Source organism: Poromitra crassiceps, assembly GCF_964638095.1.
Source record: "Poromitra crassiceps genome assembly, chromosome: 14".
Lineage (NCBI taxonomy): Eukaryota > Metazoa > Chordata > Actinopteri > Beryciformes > Melamphaidae > Poromitra > Poromitra crassiceps.
Genome location: NC_139633.1, coordinates 40,417,627 through 40,443,847, shown reverse-complemented (window position 1 = coordinate 40,443,847; position 26,221 = coordinate 40,417,627). Strand labels below are relative to the sequence as shown.

At 42.2% G+C, this 26,221-nt stretch overlaps 1 protein-coding gene across 1 annotated transcript in view; it reads left to right on the top strand.

Annotated features, from left to right (window-relative positions):
• Positions 1-26,221, top strand: part of LOC310789201 (uncharacterized protein) — a 73,244-nt gene that overhangs the window by 38,897 nt on the left and 8,126 nt on the right. The window contains exons 8-10 of the mRNA XM_083650788.1: positions 12,621-12,794; positions 14,819-14,989; positions 15,095-15,141. Coding sequence (XP_083506914.1) covers positions 12,621-12,794; positions 14,819-14,989; positions 15,095-15,141 — 392 coding nt within the window. The remainder of the gene's footprint in view (positions 1-12,620; positions 12,795-14,818; positions 14,990-15,094; positions 15,142-26,221) is intronic.

Here is a 26,221-nt window from a genome sequence, read left to right as displayed (position 1 = left end):
GAGCGCTCCTCTCTCTCACACACACACACACACACACACACAGCAGTTACGTGTGTGCTGCGTAAACACCGTGACACACGAATCAGCCACACAGCGCGTCTCTCAAACTCTCCTCCGCTCTCCTACATGTGCTCCTACATTCTTGCAGTTGCGCCCTCACGAGTGGTCAAGCAGTTAACTAGTACTAGTGTACATGTATCTGTTGTCCTGTTTTGTCCTGTGTACTTCACCTACGGAGTCTTTCTCCTTCTGGTAACTTTACGTAGGTTTTCAGCTGTATTGACTTTGCTTCACTTTCATGCACGCTGTGGCTTGATGGTCCTCTCTCCCCCCCTTCTCTCTCTCTCTCACTCTCTCTCTCTCTCTCTCTCTCTCTCAACTGAAAAAAATTAACCCCTTGCTGCCTCCCAGGTGCAACAGTACCCTCACTCACTCTCTCTCTGTTAGTATTGTATAGCTGTAGTTTAATGTTAGTATTAGCCTATTACTGTAAATGTACTACAATTTTGGTTGTCTTGCAGTGCAAATTAAACCACCATGGTTAGTGTATTATATTCTTGACTGCAGTGCTGACGATAGTTATATCTTGACTGTGGACTGGCAGTTTTGAATCGGCTTATGACTGTTTCATTATATAAACAGCGAAGTTTTGGTAAACAACATGCCATGTTTTTGATAATAAATGAAATAACGTTTCTCATTGGAATTTAATTAAAATATGATAGCCTCGAGTAGAGAATATAGGAGAATGTAATGTATTAATAATGTTACATTTACTGTAACTTACTGTACCAGTTTGCATAGTCATATGCTCATATCGGTGCAAAAGCTGTACACAATCCACATAGAAATAGGTCTATTTTCATTCCAGCTCAAAAATTCACTATATCGGTTTCCTTATCGGCTATCGGTGATTTTCCTGCCTCTAGTATCGTTATCGGTATCGGTTTGAAAAAACCATATCGGTCGGTCTCTACACTGAACACTGTTTTTCCACTGCCGAAAATGAATGTGGGACTGCGAATAATTTGCACCGGACCTGTGTGTATAGGTTGCAATGCAGAAAATTCGCACGGAATTTGGTACCACATTCCGCCTCTGCATTTGCACCGCATCTGTGTGAAACAGCCTTAAATCACACTCGTTTGACTTAAGAGGGCATGTATGTTGTATCCTTCACATTCGCTAACCAGTCTTTGAACTGAAATCTTTGAAGAAGTTGGGATCCCTGTCTGAGAGAAATAGCCTGGCTGGTTCGATGTTTATCCGTTCACCTGCGTCGCGTTGAAGCACTTTTTACAGACTGGCTTCGTTTGATGTGTCCGGGCTTGCCTTCGCTGTCGGCAACGTAAGCACAATACTTCCACATTTCGCTTCGTGCATCTGCTTTCTCTACAAGCGTTGGGCAGCTTCAGACTAGAACAAGCCGCTGCCATTTTCACTGTGTCTGTCCTGTGTGTCGGGCTGCTGCGGAGGACTGAAGGACTGGCCAGAGAGCGAGCAGATTGGGGGGTGAATCGGCACGCCCACACATGAAGCAGACATACCGCTCTTATGACAATCTCCAAAGTGGTGAAATGTCCGCGATGACGGGGTCGCGCTTATACCGGAAAACAACTTTCACACATGAAGGCATTATTACACCGCTTTCTGGTCATTTCCCGGTATAAAGCGCATGTGTGAAAACGGCTCAAGAGTAACCTCTCCATGGATTATATAGCCTATATGCCAAATTGAAGAGTTGCGCCTGGTAATCTATTTCATGTACCTCTGTATAATCAAGAAACGTTAAATAATGTAGATGTTTTTCATAGCGAGACAACAGCACGCACGCATGGGTGGTGGTGTAGCAGATCAGCAGAGGCATAGCTTACAGCTTTTAACATCATGTTTTCCTCCTGGAGCTTTTCTCTTTAGACTACCTCACATTTATTTGGAGAACGGGATTCATTCCAATGTTTTAGCGTTTGACTGGTGTCTGGCGATGTTATAATCACATCAATCAATGTGCCTCCTCTTCACTAGTCTCGCTGGCCTGCCTCCTCCCCTCTCTATCTCTTCACCAACTCATGCGCATAACGTAATGACTGGAAACTCGCATAATTCAGCATTTTATTTTGCCGACTTTCTGAATACCATGATGATTTTATGATACCTTTTGGATCATGGAAGCCAAATGAGGGAGAAGACTCGTCAACTTGCTGTCACTCACCACGATCGCAGATTTAACTCCTCGTAATGTTGCATTTACCCCCATGCACATCATTTGACCATTTTTTCAACTTATAAATGTATAAAACCAGAGGAAACTCGCGTTTTCTAGTGCTTCTCTATGGAGCTCTAAGATGAGAATGTCCGAGTGTATTGTAGAGCTGCACGCGCTGTGATTGGCTCGTCTGCGTTCGGGGCGTGGCTTAGCGATAGGTCAATTGATCCCAAGTGAACCGCCCCATCTGAAAAGCCTTAGGGGGGTAACCCAACCCATCTACTGTTTAGGGATAAATAATTATTACACCTTTGACATTTAAAAACCTATAAAAATACACAAAAATGTCAATTTCACCCACTTCCCGAGGTCGTAGAGACTCATGGACGGTTTCGTTGTAAAGCCCATGCTCACTTCCTGGATAAGCGATGACAATTTCAGAAAGATCCGAGCGTCTGTTCCAGAGTTATTCAAGAAAATCCTCCTATTGGCTGTTTAACACATTGAGTGCCAGTGACGCCATATGGCGTCAAGAGAAATTTACCGTAGACTGCCAGCGACGCCAAATGGCGTCAATAACTCCAAATTCATATTTTGACGGGGGAATGTCGATCTAAGCCTCTTACATCGCCTCTTACAATATGGGAGCTGTTGAATGTGTCTAACCTATTTTACAGAACCCTTACGGCCGGTTCACACACACGCCTACGCCTATGCCTACGCCTATGCCTACGCATATAGGCATTGCTTCATGCACGCCTGGCGCCTATTTTCGTTCACACAGGACGCCACGCTCTGCGCTACGCTGAACACATGAGCAGCGTTTTTTTTACACTTTTCAGATCTGATTTATAGCATGGGTGAGTCCTCTTTTTTATTGTAATGTGCAAGTGAGGATGTCTGTCTATTTCTTGGCCCGCTGTAATTGTTATTTTCCCTCGGGTAATCATGTGACTATGAGTCATCAACACCATGAGTGATACATGCATTGAGACAGGGGGGGTATATATACATCTGACAGAAAAGACGTTAATAGAGGAACACATGAAGGACAGCTCTCCTACTATGCACTCGTGCTCCACCCTCCCTTTTGGGCAAACTCGGTAGAAAATATGGCCCAAGTCCACCAGAAACAACAGCCAGCTTGACAGTTCAGCGCGCCTAGAGCTGAAAAATAGAACAGACTCCTAAACGATAAATGCAGCGCAGCGTAGGCACAGCGCGAGCGTGGCTTCAGCACAGCGTGGCAGCGGTATGTGTGAACGCTCTCGTCTGTTAACAAGGACGCCTAAATTTTAGGCGTTGCTTTAAGCGTCGCTCTAGGCGTGTGTGTGAACGTGGCCTTAGGTGGCGACAGTGCCCTCCCGATTAGACAGAGGCCAGGAGAAAAGAGAGAAGAAGTCATGAGGAGACGGAAATCGCCATTGATATGCTTGAAGCATAACGTTACTTGGCTGTGCCTGTGAAAAGCAGTCATCTGCTGCCACGGTTGAGCCCCATCCATGTCCGCTGCTATGGTCCATCCATATGATTTAGTTGCCGACACGGCGACAGCGGCGTCTTTCTGAGGGGTTACATTGTTCTCGGCTGGGAGCCGAGGACACGCTGTGAAGGAGCGGGGGATGCAGGCAGCGGACTTTTCAGTTCAGAGCAAACAGAGCAAACCGCAGAGCAGAGACACTCGACTCCTCCCACCACGGAGGAGGGGGAGGAAGGGGGTGGGCACGCAGGGCACTAACAGCATACAACCATTGACACACACACACCCAGGCAGCAAGCAGCAGGCTCGAACTCAAAGCAGAATTCATTCTGTCGCCTTTCTAACATAAAGAGGTGATTATCTCAAAAACTAATTTCAGCATGCTCTTTTCGGTCGAAAACACTCTTTTTCAGAGGGGTGTATTTCCAAAATGGAACGGTTTATAAACACAGTTTTTTTTTAAATGAAACAGAAGGGTTCAAAGTTTCATTGAGGCTATTGGTTGTCCATATAAGAGGAACACAAAAAATGATATGGCTATATTAAAATGCATTGCGGCCTATGTGGCACAGTACAGCACCTTTTGCCCAAGGGCCGTGGCACTCAAAGTGTTAAAAGGCTCTGGGAGGCTTAATTTGCATGTTCTCCCCATCATGCAATTCTGACCCTCTTAGAGACACAAAACCCTGAGTGAAACACATCTCTCAGAATCACCCCCCTGGCCGTTTGGGCATTCAGACATCTGCCTCCATTGGTCAAGGCCAGCCCAAACCTTCTATCTCATTTATTACATGCTTTATAAGGCATAGATAGTTCTCACTTTAGATGAGCTCACATGAAATACTTAACTAATGACTAGTAACTACCTTAATTAATCATGAGTTTGAGTATCAATAAGTGTTTATAAACCATCTATTAACACTCACTATCCATGTCCAAATCATATGCACAAATGTACACATAAATGTACATACATATAAATAGTTGTTTAATCATTTACTTACACGTTCTAAATGATCTTATGAAACATTAACAACTCCTAAGTAAATGGTTTGTAATTGATATAATACGTATTTATAAATGGTGCATCTATCATTTACAAAGTATGAGAATACAATCATTAAACACATTAGGGATGTCACGATACCAAAATTATGAGTTCGATACCGATACCCGCCTAAGTATCTCGATACCGATACTGAAACGATACCACAGCAAAAAACTAAAACATCAGGAAAAGTATTGGAATAAATAGAGGGGACAAAACATGGAACTTAAAACTTATTTTATTGATTTAACAAGGTAATGCACAGCCATGTAGTCATTTTACTACATGCTGGTAGTACTGCCACCACGTGTGGCGCTGAACATGCTAGAACTTTTATTATCTAGTGTAAAATTAACATAATCTCTCCTGTAAACATATTTTAAAGGAATGTGAACCATTTAAACTTATAAATAATATAAATAAAATATATTTTCACACAGCTGCTACACTATTATAGCTATTTGTTTTATCAAAAAAAGTACTCTGTACTTGCAGCTCCTAAGTGCCTGATTTATGGTTAATCTAGTAATATATATTATTTTCACACATAAATGTAGGCTATTGAAATGTAGGTTTATTATGTGGTGTATCCCCCCCCCCCATACATGTAGGCTAGGTGTTTTTTACAATGAATTTGTATATCATTAATAATTGGGATTATTGTAAATATTAGGATAGGTGACATCAGATGACTGCTTACCATGTAAAAGCTTTAATAACACTGGCATTGAGGGTCATAGTGTTATTAAATATTTTACATGGTATGCAGTCATCTGATGTCCCCTCCCCTAAACGTTACATGTCATGACTTGCTCCTTGGCAGAGATCTGTGCTCCAGCACATTGCCTCGTGTTTCACTGTAAACGAGTAGGCTATTGTGACAAGCAAACTTTTTCAGTGAAACAAGTTCGCTTGTCACACAATACTCGTTGGACTTATTTGAGGGCATGTATGTTTATCGTTCACGTTCGCTAACCTGTCGGTCTTTAAACTCTTTGACCAGGTCGGGATGCCTGTCGGCAAGATGTTTAGCTAGGTTCGATGTGTTTGAGCCTTTCGCTTGGGTCGCGTTGAAGCACCTTTTACACACTGGTTTCGATGTGTCCACGGGCTTGCCTTCGCTGTCGGCGACTGATAGAGAATAAAATATATTCTTTCCGCTAAAATGTATATGTAATGTATATCACAGCTTATCTAATACCAAATGAATTGAGCCTTGAGTCCAGGACTGTTTAACACAAAAGTATATTTAATAGCTTACATTCTCTGCAATACATGTATATTGACAGAGGGCTGAACCTCAATGTACACAATTCTGATATGTCATACAGAGTCAAATATTCAGCAATATGGCCGACAGTGTAACATAGATTTATAGGCAGAGGAGGAAAAGGCAGAGAGAGGGGGGGGTGTGTGCCGTGCAGGCTCCTGTCTGTATCAATTGTTATGGTACACGATGCACTGGACAAGGTCTCAGCAAGCAAAAGGAGAAGTCCTCTCTATGGGGCTGGGGGAGAAGTCAGTGTGCTATGGGTCAGAGCAGTCATGTCATAATGTGTATGCAATTATAGCTTATAGCTTATTGATTAGGAAATATTGATTAGGAAATGGCATGGAACTTATATTTTTCTCCAACAATCCACCCAATTGTTATGTTCATCAACTATAACAATAAATAACAAAATTTAAGTTCACTATTCAATATAATGCTTGTATCTGTATTGTGGGCCGGGGGGGGGGGGCAGGGTTTTGAAAACATAGGAAACATTAAACACTTGAAAGAACACAGAATTTTTGATCAATATGCAGTCCAGCGCAGTCTCAGCTCATATCACAGCATCTCCATTATCTATTGGAAGAGAAAAACAGATTTTAGTGATATAATGACAAAATTACATCACCACTGCGGCTATAATAATATAGGAGTGGGCCTTAATGTTAACTCTATGTGGTTCAATGCAAATAGTCTAATATCATTATAATGCATTGAACTTAATATTCAGTGTGTTCCAAATCACACTTAAATCTTTTCCACTATTGTAAAAGAAACTTCTTATATACTTGTATAATTTCACTTTATTCAACGCTCGAGTCCTTCGGACCTTCCTCTAAAGGGAATCATGTTAAGTATTCACAACAGGAACAATATTTTCAAAGTAATCACAACAACAACAATATTTCTCATCTTATGTGATGACTCTAGTTCATTCATTTATTTGTTTGTTCCTGGTGCTGTTGTTATTGTTGTTATTAAACTATTTAATAGCCCATCTCCATGCAGTGGTTTAATTTCTTTTTGGGAACTATTTTATTAGAATAAAATTCTATTTCTAGTTTACTTTAATATTGGTTTGTTTGAAATAGGAACTGAAAACTTTCTAAAATGCAAAACATTCATAACATTGATTAATCATATTCATTAAAACATAATCACAGTATCATATAACTGATTATTCTTAAAATGATACTTTAAAACACTTTTTTTTTACTAGGCTAGGGAGCACAGTACTCAAAGTACAGATTTGTGCTGGTGTTGAAGGTTTTCTGTGACGTACAACCTGTAACTATAAACATTAGATTTCACAATGTGCCTGTATTTTAGACAAAATAACTTCATTACAAGTTATTAGTACAACAAGTACGTACATACGGCAGATAATGTTTTGAGATACTCTGTGAGTACATATTCAATTGTTTATTTTATAATTTGTTTGCAATGGACCTCGTAAACAAGATGACTCCTTGAGTCTGCCTTCACAGCTTACAGAGTGGCAATGAATTGACCTTGTGGACTTGTGGCAATGTGCAATGGGGCGGAGGGTGACCCCAGAAAGTGCTGTTGGTGAGGGCTTTACATGGGGGGGCGGGCTAGACCCCAGGCAGTTCACTTGAGTGATTTTGGGGATGGCAAGACCCCACTAGATAAAACAGTGAGGGCCAACATTGTTCACATGCTCCAAACGCAAACTCAGGACTGTCTGTCCTCCGAGGTCATTGTCTTATCTATAGATACTTTTGAAAACATCTCACCCGTACTTACGGTAAGTGTAAATTTTGCTTATGTGTTGAAAACATACCAAAAGTTAAATGTTGGTATGCCCACTTAATTTTATAATAATATTTCTCATCCACCCAATTGGTGGTTGATAAATGTGCATTTTTCTGTTTAAGAAAATACTTCAGATTCAGATTATCGTACACAGGAAACTCTTATCCATCACCACACATTCTATTAGGATTTATTTTCAAAATAATAATCAACAGTCTATTTATTACTATTCAAATTTGCTTACTGCACTTTAAATAATGCAGAGCTTACTTCACTCTATTGATTCATAAGAAACAAAAATTTAATTCAATCACATACTGTGGGGTTTGAACCTGGGGCTTGTTTCGACATTCAATTTCATAATGTGTAATACTGTGGGGTTTGAACCTGTGATACAGGGCTTATCTCTCCGACCTAGAAAGGCGGTGGCTGGCTCACTGTTTGCTCAAAGGTTTTGGGATTATCTCAATTGTTTCTGGCTAAGTTTAACCTTGTTGGAAGACTGTCTGTTCCAAAGGAACATAAACAAATTATTTCAGCCTGCTATGTTCCATCACATTGGGCCAGCTATAGGGGAGGATTGACCATCGCTACTTGGGCCAATTGAATCAACAAGATGGCTGTTTGTCCACTCGCTGCTCCCGTTTTTTATATCTACAATCTTTTACGTAATGTCCTCTCTTTCCGCAGTAGTTGCATTTATCGTAGCCTTTATAACGAGTGTGGTTTCGAGGCACATGCATGGTGTACTGATATGGGGAACTTCCTGAATTGTCTATGCGTACTGGCATGTGGTCAGCTGATATAGAATGCTGAACCATCTGATGTGGCAAATGATTTGGGTCTGTTTGTATGTTCACAGGTATCTGCTTGGCCATATTTAAAACACTTTGTTCGGTACCTGTGTCAAATTTTACGGGCTCATCTCCATACTGTCTGATAACCATCTCAAGCTGTCTAATTGTCTCTCTGGCTCCTTCACACTCCGGCCTTCTACAAAGCCCTTCAGCGTCCATTATGATAGCTTTTTCAGAGAGCAGAACCAGATGGCTTCCTTACAGTATGAAAAGACAACTGAGCAGGCCTAGGCTTATCTACAGTAGGCTATTTGTTTTAGTTTACACACGACTCGGTGAGCCGTTGTTTTGATCAATTCTGTTACGTCTCTCTCTTTCTCTCTCTCTTTGGCAGAAGGCAAATCACTGATTAGGTAAACTGACCTCTCAGGAAAAACTCTGGAGGCAAACACACATCTCAGGTCAACTCAAAACTCTGGAGGTAAAACACACATCTCAGGTGAACTCAAAACTCTGGAGGTAAACACACATCTCAGGTCAACTCAAAACTCTGGAGGTAAAACACACATCTCAGGTGAACTCAAAACTCTGGAGGTAAACTGACCTCTCAGGTGAAGGCAAAACTCTGGAAGTAAACTGACCTAAAGTAATAGACCTGTATTTTAGAGAGAGAGAGAACTAAGAGAGAGAACTACGTATTTTGTTTATCACTTACTTGTGATCTCTGATAGTGTCCGTGTGTGTAAAGTAATTTTCAACACTTTACCTTTTAGTCGATGTGGGGTCTCTGGTGACAGAGGGACGGTTGTTCTCCTGTTGACCAGTTCCGTCCGTGTGTGGGGTATCTGGAATTTACAAACTTGGTGACAGATCAATTTGTTCAATCGACAATTGATTCTGTATTTTGGGATTGGCTAAAATACACTTTTTGCAAACCTCCTGTTCAACTCCTTTAATAGGCTTCTTAAGAAATTGTTTTGTTTTACAATGAAATAGCTGCTTCTTTTTGTTTGTTTGTTTGTTACATGCTTGTTACACATTGTAGGTATTTCAAAAACATCTCAACCATATTGGTTAGACAACTATGATTGCTTCATGGGGCTACACACACCCCTCGAGTGAGTGGTATGTTATGGGGAGATCTTTTGGTTTTATTTAGTATGTCGTGTGGTTCTTAAAGACCGTATCAAGCATTATGCCTATAATCACCGCAGTTTCCCACTGGACTATAATAGTCGCTGCTAATGCAGCCTTATGGCCTTTCCAGGCAATATGTGATAACGCTTCTCAGGCTCTCTTGCTGTGCAGCTTAACACTGGACCATCCTGGTCACTGCAAAATACAGCCGGTCAAGAGAGTTTGTATGGTCCTGAGGTCATCTGTATTATTTACATTGGGGCGTCCCTCCTTTGTCTCAAGAAGCCCACAAAACACTAACTTAGGTTAATATACATATTTACAGTTATATACAATGTCATTTTGACACACCCACAACATGCAAACATTTCAGATTCTTTTAGATATCAGACGACAGCTTCAGTAATGAATTATGAAATTAATTCAGACTTACCCGCTCTCGTAGATATCCTGTTCGTGACACGCCAATTGATAGAGAATAAAATATATTCTTTCCGCTAAAATGTATATGTAATGTATATCACAGCTTATCTAATACCAAATGAATTGAGCCTTGAGTCCAGGACTGTTTAACACAAAAGTATATTTAATAGCTTACATTCTCTGCAATACATGTATATTGACAGAGGGCTGAACCTCAATGTACACAATTCTGATATGTCATACAGAGTCAAATATTCAGCAATATGGCCGACAGTGTAACATAGATTTATAGGCAGAGGAGGAAAAGGCAGAGAGAGGGGGGGGGGTGTGCCGTGCAGGCTCCTGTCTGTATCAATTGTTATGGTACACGATGCACTGGACAAGGTCTCAGCAAGCAAAAGGAGAAGTCCTCTCTATGGGGCTGGGGGAGAAGTCAGTGTGCTATGGGTCAGAGCAGTCATGTCATAATGTGTATGCAATTATAGCTTATAGCTTATTGATTAGGAAATATTGATTAGGAAATGGCATGGAACTTATATTTTTCTCCAACAGCGACGTAAGCAAAATATTTCCATATTTCGCTTCGTGCATCTGCTTTTTCTACAAGCGTTGGTCGGCTTGCAAGACTAGAAGACGCCGCTGCCATTTTCGCTGTGTCTGTCCTGTATGTCGGGTGCTGCAGTGACTGAGGACTGAGTGGCCAGAGAGCGAACAGAGAGGGAAGAGGGGAAAGTCGGCACGCACACACATGAAGCAGACAGTGTCAGGGAGAGCTTTTTTTCAATTTTCACGAGTCACCATTGGTTCAATGCAAGGCTGTGTTGCCTTCACGTGAAGTGGGAGACAGGCTCTCAACTTTAATGCCGCTGTGTCTCTCTCCTCCGCTAACAAACACCACGGTCGCACACTGACGCAACCCATGACATTTTTTTAAGTATCGGTACTAAATTAACGTGGTATAGTATCCTTTTTAACGGCAGGGAACCGCAGTACCATACTAATACCGGTATATCGTGCAACCCTAAAACACATTAGAGATTAGGTTATTAATCAGGAATAAAATGTTTATAACTGTGTTAATGCTTAGTGATGTATGAATAATGCTTTATAAATGATGAATTCATGATGAATTATGTATTTAATAATGGTTTATTAATACTATATAGTGTATAGTTATTATAAAGTGTTACCACGTTGGGTGCTGCTCAGTGATTTTCACTGCACATGCAGTGAGGTTATCGTTTCACAGCACACTGTGGGATATGTCGCTAGTAATCACAGTAACGTGAACGTTCACAATCATGACCACTAGGGCTGTGGCGATTCACTTATCTCCCGATTCGATACTATCACGATTCTTGGGTGCCGATTCGATTTATATTGCGATTCTTAAGTATTGCGATTCTACGATTATTGCGATTCGATATTACGATTTATTGCGATTTTTGTTTCTTTTTTTCTTTTCTTTTTTCAGTTTGTTTGCTTTTTTACACTAGATTAGAACATGGGAAAAGTTGAATCATACACTAGAGACTGTATATTATATATCATGAGTAGGGCTGGGCGATATAGTTAAAAACAGGGGCGGACTGGGATCATAATTCAGGCCGGCATTAGATACCAAGCAGGCCAGGCCGATATGGGCCGACGCGCGTGAAATTTGGGCCGTTTGAAGCCCAATTTTGGCCGTTTGAAGCCAGATTTGGGCCGTTTGAAGTCCAATTTTACAATGAGATGCACCCACTTTAACCCTGAAGTGTAATTATTACTTCAGACTAACTAATAAAGTAATAAAACCACTAGTAAACCAGTAGGCGGCGCCTGGCCTGCTGTTCAGTGAGTGGCCTGACTGCAAGCACCCAAAAAAAAAAAAAAAAAAAAAAAAAAAAAAAAAAAAATTGTTGCGATTATCGATTCTGGAATAAAAGATCGATCCAAAATATCGTGACATTAAAAATCGCGATACTTAGGTGAATCGATTTTTTCCCCCACCCCTAATGACCACTAATCATTACATAATGTTAGGCAAACAACAGATGACTAAATAAATGGTTAATGATAATTGAATGACAACAATAGCCAATGAGCTGCATTCATTCGGTTAGAAATCCATGGTGCATCATGAGAATATGGCACTTTAATTGAATTAAACTTAATTGTAAATTGTATTACTAATGTATCAAACTTGGGGAGTGCGCCTAGGGGGACCTGATGGAGTGCAGTGCTGAAATCTTGTGCAATTTGGCATAGCGCCACCTACTGGCAACACAGAGCGTAGTTTATCTCAAGAACCGTTCTTCCAATTGACTTCAAACTTGGGGATTGCGCTGCTGGGAACCCGACAGAGTGCAGTGCCTAATTTAATGCTATTTGGCATAGCACTACCTATACTTGAAAACATAAAAAGTGGTTTATCATTTATGAGTGCTAAATGGAAAACATTTTAAAGTTGTTTGTCTCCATCACTAATTCTCATGCAGACTGAGTTGCTGTCAGCTGTCAGAGAGAAGCTGTGGAGCTCTGGCCTCAGTTCTCAGCTCCCAGTCCTCCAGCCTGAAAGAGCTGGACCTAAGTAACAACGAGCTGCACGATTCCGGGGTGAAGCTGGTCTCTGCTGGACTGCAGAGTCCACACTGCAGACTGGAGACTCTCAGGTAAGATCCATTCACAGCTTTCCTCATGTGATTTGACACGGTGATTTCTCCAAAATAAGGTCCCTGCTCTCAAAACTCTCAGGTCAGTATTCCTCAATCTGCAAGTTTCACATCAGGACTCCAGAACATTTTACATTGTCATTTTCACTGAAAATAAAGTTAGGATTTTCCAGAATGCGTTTTGTCTTGACCAACATTCATACACAGCTCTGACCCTGGAGGACTGAGAGAAGATCCTCTATGCTTTGATCTCATGTCATTGTGAATATCAATATCTGCAGTGTTCAAACTAACATTTTCTCCCACTGACCCACTTCTATATTTTCACTGGTCCGGCAGTCGAAAAATGAAAATAATTACCCCCCCCATGATTTATCCATAATATGTAACAGTTACAGTAGGTTCCCTTTAGATTTGGTTGTTTTCCTTTAGTTATTGATATCATTGCTGTCCAATGAAAACCACTTCAGTCCCGTTTTAATTATTTTTACTTTTTACTATAGCTGGAATATATCCCTTCTCCTCTATCTACTGGTAGATTTTCACGTCTATGACCAATGAAAACATGTTTTATTGGGTAATCTGTGTACCATTTGATGCAAGGCCTGCCCATCACAACTGGGCCCTGACCTTTAGGGGTGCTCAGCCCCCAATGAGAATGTGGCTGACCTCGGACCCGCTTGACCCCCCCCCCCCCCCGCTTACACACACACACGCACACGCACACGCACACACACACACACACACACACACACACACACAGAAGTACATCGTAAAGTAAAATGGATCAGGTGCATTTTGAGGGCAAAATGAAGAGGCAGAACTACACACATCACATTCAGGGTTCTTGCACTATTTCCAAAGTCAAATTTAATGCTTTTTAAGACTTTTTAAGACCTCAACAACCATAATTTAAGCCAGGCTGCCTGGTCTCTTCTGTATATCCTCACACCAGCTACTAGGAGAGGAGCTTGTGAACAACATCCCCACAGTCAAAGCACTCTGAGATATCCATTATAAAAACTCTCCTCATGCTTTACCCCAAATAAAACCTCCAGTGTCTGTTTGTGTGACTCTTGCGTGACATTATAGCACACATGGGCAAAATGCGGCACCAGGGCCAGACCCGGCCCCTGGGCCATCTCAATCTGGCCCCCAATGTCCTCAACAGAAAACAAAACAACCCCCCAAAACTCAATAAAAGGCAGAGTTATGTTAATAAATCTCATCTGCTATACAGCCATTAGATTTGTATCACTATTATATTATATCAGGGGATTAACAGGAGAAATGACCAATCACAGCGGGAGAGAGTGTTAAAAATAGTCTCCCATGAAAATCATGTTGGCAGGTATGATGTCCAATGTGTGGCCCTAAGCTTACTTTATGTAAACCAGTATGGCCCTCTGGAGAAAACAAAATGTTGCCCACCCCTGCATTATAGTCAATACTTCAATAGCTAACAGCTAACGTTAGCTGATGATCACACATCAAGCAGAACCCGTCTGGCCATAACGTTACACAACTTACTATTCCCCAACACACATACACAAGGCTGTGATGAGGGTAGAAGCCAGTGACGGCTTGAGACTGGCTGCCACAGCTGTCAATCATCCCTTTGTATATCGTCAAATAACTAGTTAAAAACAAACTGATCAGAAACATGACCACTTGAACATGCATTAGCATGATAAGAATGATCTAAAATGATAGAAACCACCTTTGGGAAATAATATCTGATGTGTATGTTCATTGTTTAGTTTGGCTCATTTCCCACCCACTAACATGGCGGAGGCGGGACTTGTGACCTATACTGGGACTGACCGCCAGGGCGGCGATCTAAGATTATTTGGCCTCACTGAAAAGAGCTGATATCCTGTCCATTCTTTTTACAGTCAATGATCTATACATCCATATAATGAAACTGTGTGTGTGTGTGTGTGTGTGTGTGTGTGTGTGTGTGTGTGTGTGTGTGTGTGTGTGTGTGTGTGTGTGTGTGTGTGTGTGTGTGTGTGTGTGTGCAGGCTGTCATTCTGTATGATCTCAGAGGAAGGCTGTGCTTCCCTGGCCTCAGCTCTGAGCTCCAACCCCTCCCATCTGAGAGAACTGGACCTGAGCTACAATCATCCAGGAGCCTCAGTGAAGGTCCTCTCTGATGGACTGGAGGATCCACACTGGAGACTGGAGACTCTCAGGTATTGAGAGACAATGCCTGCTAGAAGGCTGAGAGTTACACACATCTTCTCTGTCTCAGTGAGAAGAGGAGGAATCTGCTCATCTGACTTTGTTTATTCCTCCAGTGTGGACCATGGTGGAGCGCAGAGGCTGAAACCAGGTGTGAGGAGATGTAAGTGTGTATTTAGTTTGATTCATTAACAAACTAACTTCAATGTCAGGTCTTTAATCAGAATCAGAGTTATTATATTCACCAAGGTATGTTTTCACTTACAAGGAAACTGACTTGGTGTGACCGCCTCATTTTAGTTGTATGAACGATCGTGGACAATAGCTCCCTCTTGAGGGACTTTCTAAGAGACTTAATGTGAAAGCAGCTGTGAGCCTATAACCATTATGACTTATAAGCATATATAACCCTAACTCTCCTGAGGGACTTTCTAAGAGAGAACAGTTCAAGTTAAAAAATATAGCTGCAAGCGGCAATTGAGGCGTCCAGGCACAATTTGAAAAGACAGAGAGAAAAAACATTACTACTGTAGGTAGAAAAAGACATATAGAGATAGAGAAATACAGATAAGATATGAACTTTTGACATTTTTAGCACCCACTAGTGGTAGTTTGGGTGTGTTCCAGCTACACTGCTCAACACATCTTACTTTTGGTGGGATTTGATGAATGGATTATGAGTTCGGTCTAGTTTAGTGTTAGGAGGACATGTTTCATTAAAGCGTTGGAGCCCTATAGCGTACACCGGTGCAGAAGGCATCTGCGGTAGCGTTTGCGTCTGTGCTGGCTCTCTTTCCTATCGTCCACCTGCACACCTGCAGGCCGTGCGCCCGGTGCCGGGAAGATAGCAAGCAGCTTTTTGCTCCCAAACGCGCCCGTGGGCGTGCTGCTCTGAAAAGTAGGTGTGTCCATGGAAAATCCTGACACACTGCCATCGTACAGATGAGCACAAACAACTGTGTTTCAATCATGAGAGACTAGAAGGAAAGTACGATAAACTTTAATGATAAAACAACACTTAGATTTGGCGAATGACTCCATGGAATGATGACGCTCCTCTGAGACAAGAGGAGGACGTCAGTGATTTATAGGATAGAGAACCCCCATAGGGAGTTCTACTGGAGTCATGACATTGGTGGTGTTCAGGGGAGGAGGAGGGGCGAAGCAGCAGCAACACAGGAACAGCAGCTATATGGGTGAACAAACAGGGTGAGTTACAACTTGCAAGAGTCTTAAATAGAACTTCATTTAGGTGATTGGCAACAGCCGAAGAGAGGGAAAGCGTGGGAGACATTGATTGGACAGGGATAAAGAGGGCGTGCATATTTATGAATGGCTGATGTAACCTGAGGGCGTTGCTGCAGGGGAGAGAGAGATGAATGGAAAGGAACCATGGATTAGTGAATGGGATGGATAAACAATCATTGACTAGTGAAGTAGTCTTCATTATTGAAAACAGTCTAAGACATTATTTAGACGAGCTGAGACCACTTCTTACCACAATCTACACCTCTCTCTCTCTCTCGCTCCAAATCTCTCTGTTTTGTCTCTGTCTCTCTCTCAGGTTTATAACTTCATAAAGAAATGAAAGACCCACTTATTTAAAAAACCCTCAAATAGTAATATAATATTACAACTACTACTAATAATAATAAATAAATAACTTTATTTATATAGGACGAATCAGCATGACATCACAACAACAAAAACAGCACTTAGTGAACTCAGTTAACTAGTATGAGTTGTGCCAAACAAACGTTAATATCTCAAAAACTATCCATCACATCACTTATATTTAGACTTTGTGAGTGAGAGCAGAAGTAGCTCAAGGGTTTGATGTATAATATATGTATGTTGTGTTAAAGTTGTGTGAACTGTCACAGTTTTGTGTGGATTTAGTCTAAAGTACAGCCTGCTATGTGAGACACACTCAAGGCTGGTCCCATTATAAAGGCTGAAAAAAGCATCAAACATAAAGTGTGATTTCTCAAAGAGTACAAACGATAAATTAAAGCTGAGTTAAGCTGATAAAGTCCTAAAAGTGCTGACTCGTTGAAATTTTAAATGGAGTGGTAAAGTATGAAGGAGCAGTTAGAGGTCAAAGAGGGCGTGGTTTCACATTGAACTCTGTTTAAAACCAACAGCAGTTTCCTCCAGAAGCTGTGAAGCGGTTTGTTCCAAACAGCCTGATCCCTCATCCAGCAGCTTTCATCAGATCAAATACAGCTCAAAGTGCTTCACACACACGCACGCACGCACGCACGCACGCACACACGCACGCACGCACGCACACACACACACACACACACACACACACACACACACACACACACACACACACACACACACACACACACACACACACACACACACAGACAGACAGACAGAGAGGCAGACAGACAGACAGACAGACAAACAGACAGACAGACAGACACACACACAGACAGACACACACACTAGGGTTTAATCCCGGGAAACGGGATTCCCGGGAAATGCCATCCAACCCATTTCCTGTTTTCTGGAAAATTAATGACGGGAAACCGGGAAAAAAATTTGTTGTATTTTTACATGCAGGACATATTGGAATAGGCCTATATTTAGAAATATGCAGACAGTTTACTTTCTTAAATGATGTAGCCTATGTTTTAAAAGAACATGTAATATATATACGGTATATAGGCTACTGTAAGCATTGTAAAGTCATTAAATGATCACGATGTACATGTATAGACCTTATTCTCTAACCCTGGACAGCACCATATTGTTGACATACCGTCCTGCGCGCACACAGCGCTGCAGCTGACAACTAGTAACAGCCTTATTGTCGTTTCTGTTCCAATACAAAATAGTGATGGTAATGACACCAATAAAAACCCCACAGTTGTTATTTGTATGCTGCCGACGGCAGCCGTTAATGCCTGTAATAAATAAACAAAAGAACGAGGTGAACAGACTTTGCTGTGAGGAGCTGTCAGAAAGTTTCACCTGTCTCAACTAACTATCCACACACCTCTCCTGTGCTGCTGACGTATCCTCCGTCTCGCTCCCTTCACGTCTGTGGACGGTAGAGATAGAAACAAACCACGGGGACTTTATTGCTGTCATTACTACAGCCATGCCTAATGCAGGTCACCATCCGAACACAATTGGAACGATACAGGTAACGCTAACGGCGGCTAGCTTCCTATAAACGCTGCTCCACATAGGCTGTCACTTTGAGAGCTGCTGCGTTATGTCAACAATATGGCGGCGGTGGGCGTGCCAGTACGTGAGTGATGTCAATCGAATAAGGTCTATAGGCATTTCGGAGACATCAAAGTGAATCAATCAACCAACAAAAAATCAATTTTCTATTTATATAGCGCCAAATAACGAGGTATTGCAGGCAGATTTTAATACTATCTTCTCTGACAACAATGCTATAGCCAGTCATGTGAAATTTGATATACTTTGCAGAGTGGAATTAATTTCAGATTTTATTTCGGCGTGTTTTGGCCATGTGCCTTTGTGCGCTGTGCGCCGGTGGAACACACTGAAAGCTTATTGCACAACATAGCCTAATAAACACAAAGCCCACGATGTTTCTTTTCTTTTCTACACTTCTGACTTGCTTGAGGGGATTGTGCCATGACCGTTAATGCAGTAGCCTACGAGACGGAGATTGAGCACCGTGCAAACTTCACCAGCGGTGAAAACGACAACCAGCCCAGCCGTGCGTCCTCGGTTCGTGTGCCCCAGGTTGGGCAATGGGCATGATGGTCTGGTTGTAGGCGATGTCCGTGCACAGAGGGCTGGAGATAGTCTGATACAGCCGTGCTCCGGTATGCGGTATGGAGATGTCTGGGCACGGCTGGAAGACGAGCAGTGCAGCCGCCAGAGCGCAGCGCAGCAGCCCATATAAAAGCACACGTTGACAGGTATCAGACAGCATTGATGTGCGTAAAAGAGCGTGAAAACAGGCTGATCGACGCGTTTACGACTCCATTCCTTCCACGGCAGTTTCCACAACTCTCTAAGAAAATATTTAGCCTAGGCTACTACAGGATTTATTCATACGTCAATCCAGGCGATTGGTGAATTATATAAACCCTAACGGCATTATGTAGCCTAATACATATATAGGTGCAGCCTACTAAAAAACAGCCTAAAACGTTAGTTAAATTGTGATGTTTTGCCTTAATTAATTAATATGAATGGCACCAAATAATACATTCATCAGGTGGGGAACTAATAGGTATATTTCTCCTTGATGTATAAAAAAAAAAGAAAAACAACAAATTTTCCGGGATTCCCGGGAAAGAGGTCTTAATTTCCCGTTTCCCAGTATGGCTCATTTTCGGGAAAAATATTAAACCCTAACACACACACTAGTGCTGCACGATTAATCGAATCGCAATCGCAATCGCGATGTCAGCACGTGCGATTGCATAACCGCAAAAGTGTGCGATTATTTTATTTTTTTCACGTCTTTTTGAGTGTGTGTGTGTGTGTGTGAGAGCCTCCTTTAAACTAACTTTACACGCGACGCAGCAAACACACGTTTCTCAGCCATCACACTGGGCATCAATACTAGCGGGAGACTTCTCCCATGCACTCCCGCAAATAAGTAATGTTATGTGCAGCAAGGTACATATTATCTACAGAGAGGGCGAGAGAGAACATCCATGATCGCTAACAGCAAGCTATGCTAATAACTAGCTAGCCGTTCGTTCAGAAACGCATGTAAACAGCCGTGTGATCAGTGAGAACGTCAGTAAAATAAGGAGAGAGCTGCAGGTGCTTATGCAGAACTAGTGCGCGATTAAGTACACAGTGGGGATGACCCGCTGTGATGAAGAATATAACGAGATTAACAAGGTTGATAGCAAAACACTGTCGCAGCTGCCAGCACTGGCAGCATCACCTCCAGGCTAGCTAACTAGCCTGTCACATGACGCCTTCATGGTCCCCTCGTTAAAAGTCTGCAGATGCACGTTCTCACCTCTCTCTCTCAAGAAGCGTCACGTGAGTGTGGCGTTTAAGGCCATCTGTCGCTACAAAATAAATAAACGGGGTGTATCATTCATTAGTATTGCTGGACAGACATGTAACTAACTTTGCAACTTTGCTGAGCCATCTTCTATGTGCTGTAACACAGTGCAGTTTCTATTTGACTGGTGTTTCTTTTTTACATGTTTGGGACAGGCAAATGTCTCAAAATGTTTTATTTTTTTGTAAAGATAATTTAATTTCAAATTGTTTTATTTTTTTAGTTTTAATATATTTTAAATTGTAACATATTTCATGTATTTTAGTCTGTGATATGTGAAACCGTGGTATTTTTGTCCAAGGTTATCATACCGTCAAAAACTCATGCCGGCACATCCCTAGATACCTAGTGGCAGTGGTGGCCCAACGGTTAGAGAAGCGAGCTTCAATCCCCGGGACCGGCAGGATAAATCTGGGTGGGGAAAGTGAAAAGGCAGCGCTTGCCCCTCCCTCATTACCACCACTGAGGTGCCCTTGAGCAAGGCCTTAACCCCAACTGCTCCAGTGGAGCTGATCAGTGGCCAGCAGATCAGACTGTGGTTGTACTGGTCAGCTTCCAGGTATGAATGTGTGTGTGAATGTGAACAGGGCACTCCTGAAAAAGAGAGCATTGCTCTCAGTGAGACTCCCCCTGTATAAATAAAGGTAAAAAAAAAAAAAAAAAAAAAAAACTCTTGTTTATTATATCGCAATCACAATCGCAATCGCAATATTGTCCACCCTAATCGCTAATCGCACCTTTTCCCCAAATCGTGCAGCACTAACACACACACACACACACACACACACACACACACACACACACACACACACACACACACACACACACACACACACACACACACACACATAGACAGACACAGACACACACAGACACACACACACACACACACACACACACACACACACACACACACACACACACACACACACACACACACACACACACACAGAGACAGTGCTTCACACTAGGGATGTTCATTTTGAAAATTTTCCAAAATCGATAATCGGTGAGAATTAACGATCAATTATCGATTATCGATTTTATTAATACTTAGAAAATTTTCAATATTTTCATTTTTTTTTTTTTTTTTTTTTTTTTTTTTTTTTTAACAAAATGAATACCTATGGCAGAAAATACGAAAGACAACGTGTTCTCCTCAATGAACTCTTTATTTCAATGTGTCTCCTCTCCAACACTGCTGTCCCCGGCGCATGCCGGTGTGAATTTCTCATGTTTAAAACAGTTTTGTTGGCACAAAGGCCCATGCCCAGCCAGAAAACTAGAGACTATATGAAGCTCCACCTCACGTTAGTCGGCTGTGCAATGGAGTGGGGCGAGGAGGAACGAATTCCACCCAAACCTAGTCCAAAAAAAAATTTTTTTTTTTTTTTTTTTTTTTTTTTTAATAATTAAAAAATCGATCCAAATGCCACAGGATCGATTCCAATCCTTAACGATCGATTATCGATTTTCGATAATTGATGAACATCCCTACTTCACACAATACATTATTCAAACCATAAGAAATAAGATCATAGAAAAGACAAACCATCTCACTCTGCCCATTGATTGAGACAATTATGCATGAGGAGATTCTGTTCCAACACACACACACACACGTGCGTGCGCGCGCACACACACACACACCTAGACACACACGCACACACACATGCCCACACATAGACACACACGCACACACACAGACACAGGCACACACACATCCGCACACATAGACACACACACACATGCGCACACATAGAGCAGGGCTCGACATTAACGGATGCCCGGTTCCGGGCAACCCAAAAAATTGGCAACCATTTCTTGGCCTTTGGTTGCCATAGTGGCAACCACGTTTTAACATGTAAAAAATGAGCACAGCAGCAAACAGCAAAATATGCACCAAATAAATATTTTTTAATACTTGAGTGACACGCTGACATTTTATTGCTGTTACAATGGGAACGATGTTGCTAATTACCAGAAGGAACCCAGTAGACACGTGCGGTGTGTTTACTCAGGTCAGACGCTGCGCGCACACCGGCTCAGCTGCAAGCACACGTTTGATATGGCCAAACAGATAGAAGTTGTCTGGCTGTGTGAAAGCCCCAACTAACGTTAACCTGGTGTGGTGTCAACATCACAAATGAACGAGCAAGAAAGATGATTCGACTGACAAATAACCAGATGAACCGCTTGCACGAAAAAACAATGGCATTTGAGAAAAAGAGGACAACCGTGTCAGGGGAAACAGACCTACTCGTAAACTATGGACTATTTCAGAAGGAACAAACAGCGTGCTCCGAGACAACAGCCGTGGCTCAAAGGTGTACTTTCATTTGAGATTGGTGAATGTAGGAAGAAGAAGTAAGACCGCAGACTGTGTGGAATTTCCTGATTACAGCGGTAGGGGAGCCCCTTTATAGTTGTGCGTCGCGGCTAACTGCAAAGTATGCATATTAGATTTCTAATGTAACGAGGCGAAGTGCGTCTGAACTGCACGCGGAAAGTATTCCACGAGAAAACACCCGCGTGTCATACATACGCAGCCCATGAGATCGGGTTGGAGAGAGAGAGAGGGATTGCGGCGGGGACAGAGCGGGCGGGCCAAAGCCGCTTCTGGGCCTTTTGGGGCCATCGACATAAAAAGAGATATCATTCATATATATCTCAATGTTTGGGGCCCCATGCAAAATCTTCGAGTGGGGGCCCCAAACCACTGTCATCATAGTATCCCTGAATGAACATGAATGAGAGGCATAGGCTACTTCATTATTAATAACGCTTTTAATTAATAAATTAAGCACAATATGAACAATAACTGCTAAAAAATATATGAAAATGAAAGTTCACAAATATTAATTAAACAAATCCTTTCAGTGCAAATGCATTATAAAAACAAAAAATAACTAAGATTTGTTTAGAAAATGAAATTACACAAATGTATTATTATTATTATTATTATTATTATTATTATTATTATTATCATTATTACTACTACTACACCTGGTGCGCGCACTGAATAGGCCTATTATACTATATACTATAGACTATTATACTTACTTTTCTGACACATCGTCATTATTAACACGTTCACTGCCATTGACGAGTTGATACGTCGAAAAAAAAAATTGACGGTGGGACGTTGATCTAACCCTTTTACATCTCTTATATAAATATTGAAGCCACCGAACGTGTACAACCCATTCCACCGACCCACTAAGTGGCGACAGTGCTCTCCAGACTAGAAAAAGCCGAGCCAAAACTGCAGGGGAACGCGCGATGAAACCATTCTCATACTGTAAAATGGATTGGCGAAAACGCTTTCGCGCTGATTGCTGGCGGTGGGGGATTGCAAATTTGCATAATAGATTATGGGTGCAACACACTTTGAAACACGCAGCATAAATAAGACCAGAATCGCAAAAGAAACCCCGTTTCTTGGGGTTTCTCAACCGAAACCCCAAGAAACAAGCGAGCCCATCCTCGCCCAGCGGCCGCCAGCAGACAGGAGCAGCAGCAGCAGCAGCAGCAGAAACGAGCTTGTGACACGCCCGCTGCAGCCAAGAAGAACACACACGGAGGGAGGAGTTTGAAGTAGAGGGAGGTTTCCTGCTGTTATGGAGGAAATTACTGTTCAAAACTATTGTTTAGATGTCTGACGTCTTACTGATGCCAAAAATGAATGGTTAAAGTGACTGTTCTATCGAATTTCACAAAAAGCTATTTATCTCAGCTTAAATTTTCAGACGCTGAAACCATGCTGTATTCAAGTGCTAATGCCTACATAACTACTAACTCTACAAACTAACTCTTTTAGACAGAGAAAGCACACATTCTATTAGTTCTTTTGAGATATTTTGTGTTCACAAAATCTTAGCAGAAAAGAATCCTCGGGTCTTGAAAGATGAGCCAGAATCCTCAAAAAAACCCTCTGGCAGAAGCTACCTACAGTAAAAAAAAAATGGCTGGCAGTGAATGTGTTAAGCCGGCTTATCAGAATCAGAATCAGAATCAGAATCACTTTTATTGCCACAGTATGCAAGTTACATAGGAGGAATTTGTCTTAGTGTCTGTCTGCAGCGTAGTGGTCACATCAATATACAGAGATAAGAAGTAGGAAAGCTAGATAAAGACAATCACAACCTTGCAAGTGCAATCAAATCGAGTAAATACAATATGTACATGAGTGGTGAAGTGTTCTGTGGATGATAAATATGAATTTACGTTGGATTTACATGAGATTTACAGTTAAATAGACGTTAAATAGGCAGTGGATTTACATGAATTTACAGTCCCAGTTAAACAGGCATTAAATTAGATACAAGTTCCAGTTTTATGGGGGGGGGGGTTCAGCTGAGTTTAGGAGGAGGTAGTGAGTTGTGTGTGTGTGTGTGTGTGTGTGTGTGTGTGTGTGTGTGTGTGTGTGTGTGTGTGTGTGTGTGTGTGTGTGTGTGTGTGTGTGTGTGCGTGTGCGTGGGGGGGTGGGGGGTTGTTAGTGAGGTCCTTGGCGGAATAGTGGAGCAGATAACTGCAAATTACAGGAGAATCGTTCATTTCTGGAAAGAAGCACCAAAATTGGCACACATACCCCTTGGGGATTGCTCTTTTGATAAAACCCATTAGCCACCTAAAAATTCAAGATGGCGGCCATTTTTCAAGATGGCCGACATTAAATATACAGTAATCGCAAAGACTTGTCCTATTTGAATGATATTGGTGTCAAATCATACATTTTTGACTATGTAGAATCCGAATTTGGAACTATGTACCTACTCACTAGCTTCCTTGTACCATAATATCAGTCCCGGAATCATAATTAGGGTAAAAAGTGCCCATAGGCACCATCAGTCCGATATATTATTGAATGTACATGTAGGCAGTAGGCCTATACTTGTTTGTCACTTATTGTCTTGCTGCCTGGATGAGTATATACAACACTTCTAAAGTCTCAGTGGCCTTGTGGTCTGAGTGTCCGCCCTGAGACTGGGAGGTCGTGAGTTCGATCCCCGGCCGAGTCATACCAAAGACTATAAAAATGGGACCCATTTGCCTCCCTGCTTGGCACTCCGCATCAAAGGGTTGGAATTGGGGGGTTAAATCACCATGTGATCCCCGAGCGCTGCTGCCGCTCACCGCTCCCCCAGGGGATGGGTCAAATGCGGAGAACAAATTTCACACATTGTGTGACAATCAGTGGGACTTCACCTTTACCTTTAAACCTCGCAGCTGCACAGTGCCATATGTGTAGCATCTTCCTGTACAAGGCTTCCAAACTGAACATGATGCGGTGGGGGTGGCGTTGAGAGACTTGCAGCGGAAGGTGTAGAGTAGTAGCTCAACAGAGCGGATGTCAACGCACAGCCAGGGCACACTGGTGGCACCGCTGCTGTGAAACTCAGCATGGGGTTCAGTATCAGCTGAATAGCTAGTGTAGATTACATGTAGTTTAACATAGCTGTTTAGTTAGACAGCCGCGCCTGAATTGACAGGGTGTGCCAGCGCGGGAAAGCCGAGCCAAGGGTAAGGGGGCTATACATGACTTGTTCATGGACTTACCCGGATGGTGTACAGATCGCACCGGACTTAAATGATACTGGATGAACGATCAGGCTAGGTGTAGGTCATATATTTTTTATTCCCGAACCTAGTCATATCCCATACCTTATTGTGCATGATTGTGATCAAGGTGGTAAAAGAATAGCCCCTTGGGCCTTGATTCACTGAATACATATATTTATCATACTGCGATACCTTCATTACCATTCACCAAGATGGCAAATACAGGCAAGTGTTGTCTTTGCCAGAAGAAGATGAGTGAAGAGCTCAAGTCACCACGTGCACAACAAGCAGGAGAACATGATGGCTACACTATGATTGCGACTAATATTCCCCTCTTTCACACAATTAATGACATGCCTATTGTTCTGAATCCAGCCAGACTTGATGATGGTGGTGGCATTGAAGAAACTCTGAGGAGGAACAAGGCGCAGTATCACCAAAGTTGTCGCCTTATGTTCAACAACACGAAACTGGAGAGAGCCAGAAAAAGAAGAGCAGAGAGTGCTCAGCCAGTAGAATGCCAGACCAAGCAGACCAAGCAGCGTAGAACCAGCCTTGAAGGCCAAACTGTGGCAGATCGTTTGGACAGAGCTCCCACCCATTGCAGAGAGTTGCCAGCAGCTGACCAAGTGCGGATGCAAGTTGGAATGCT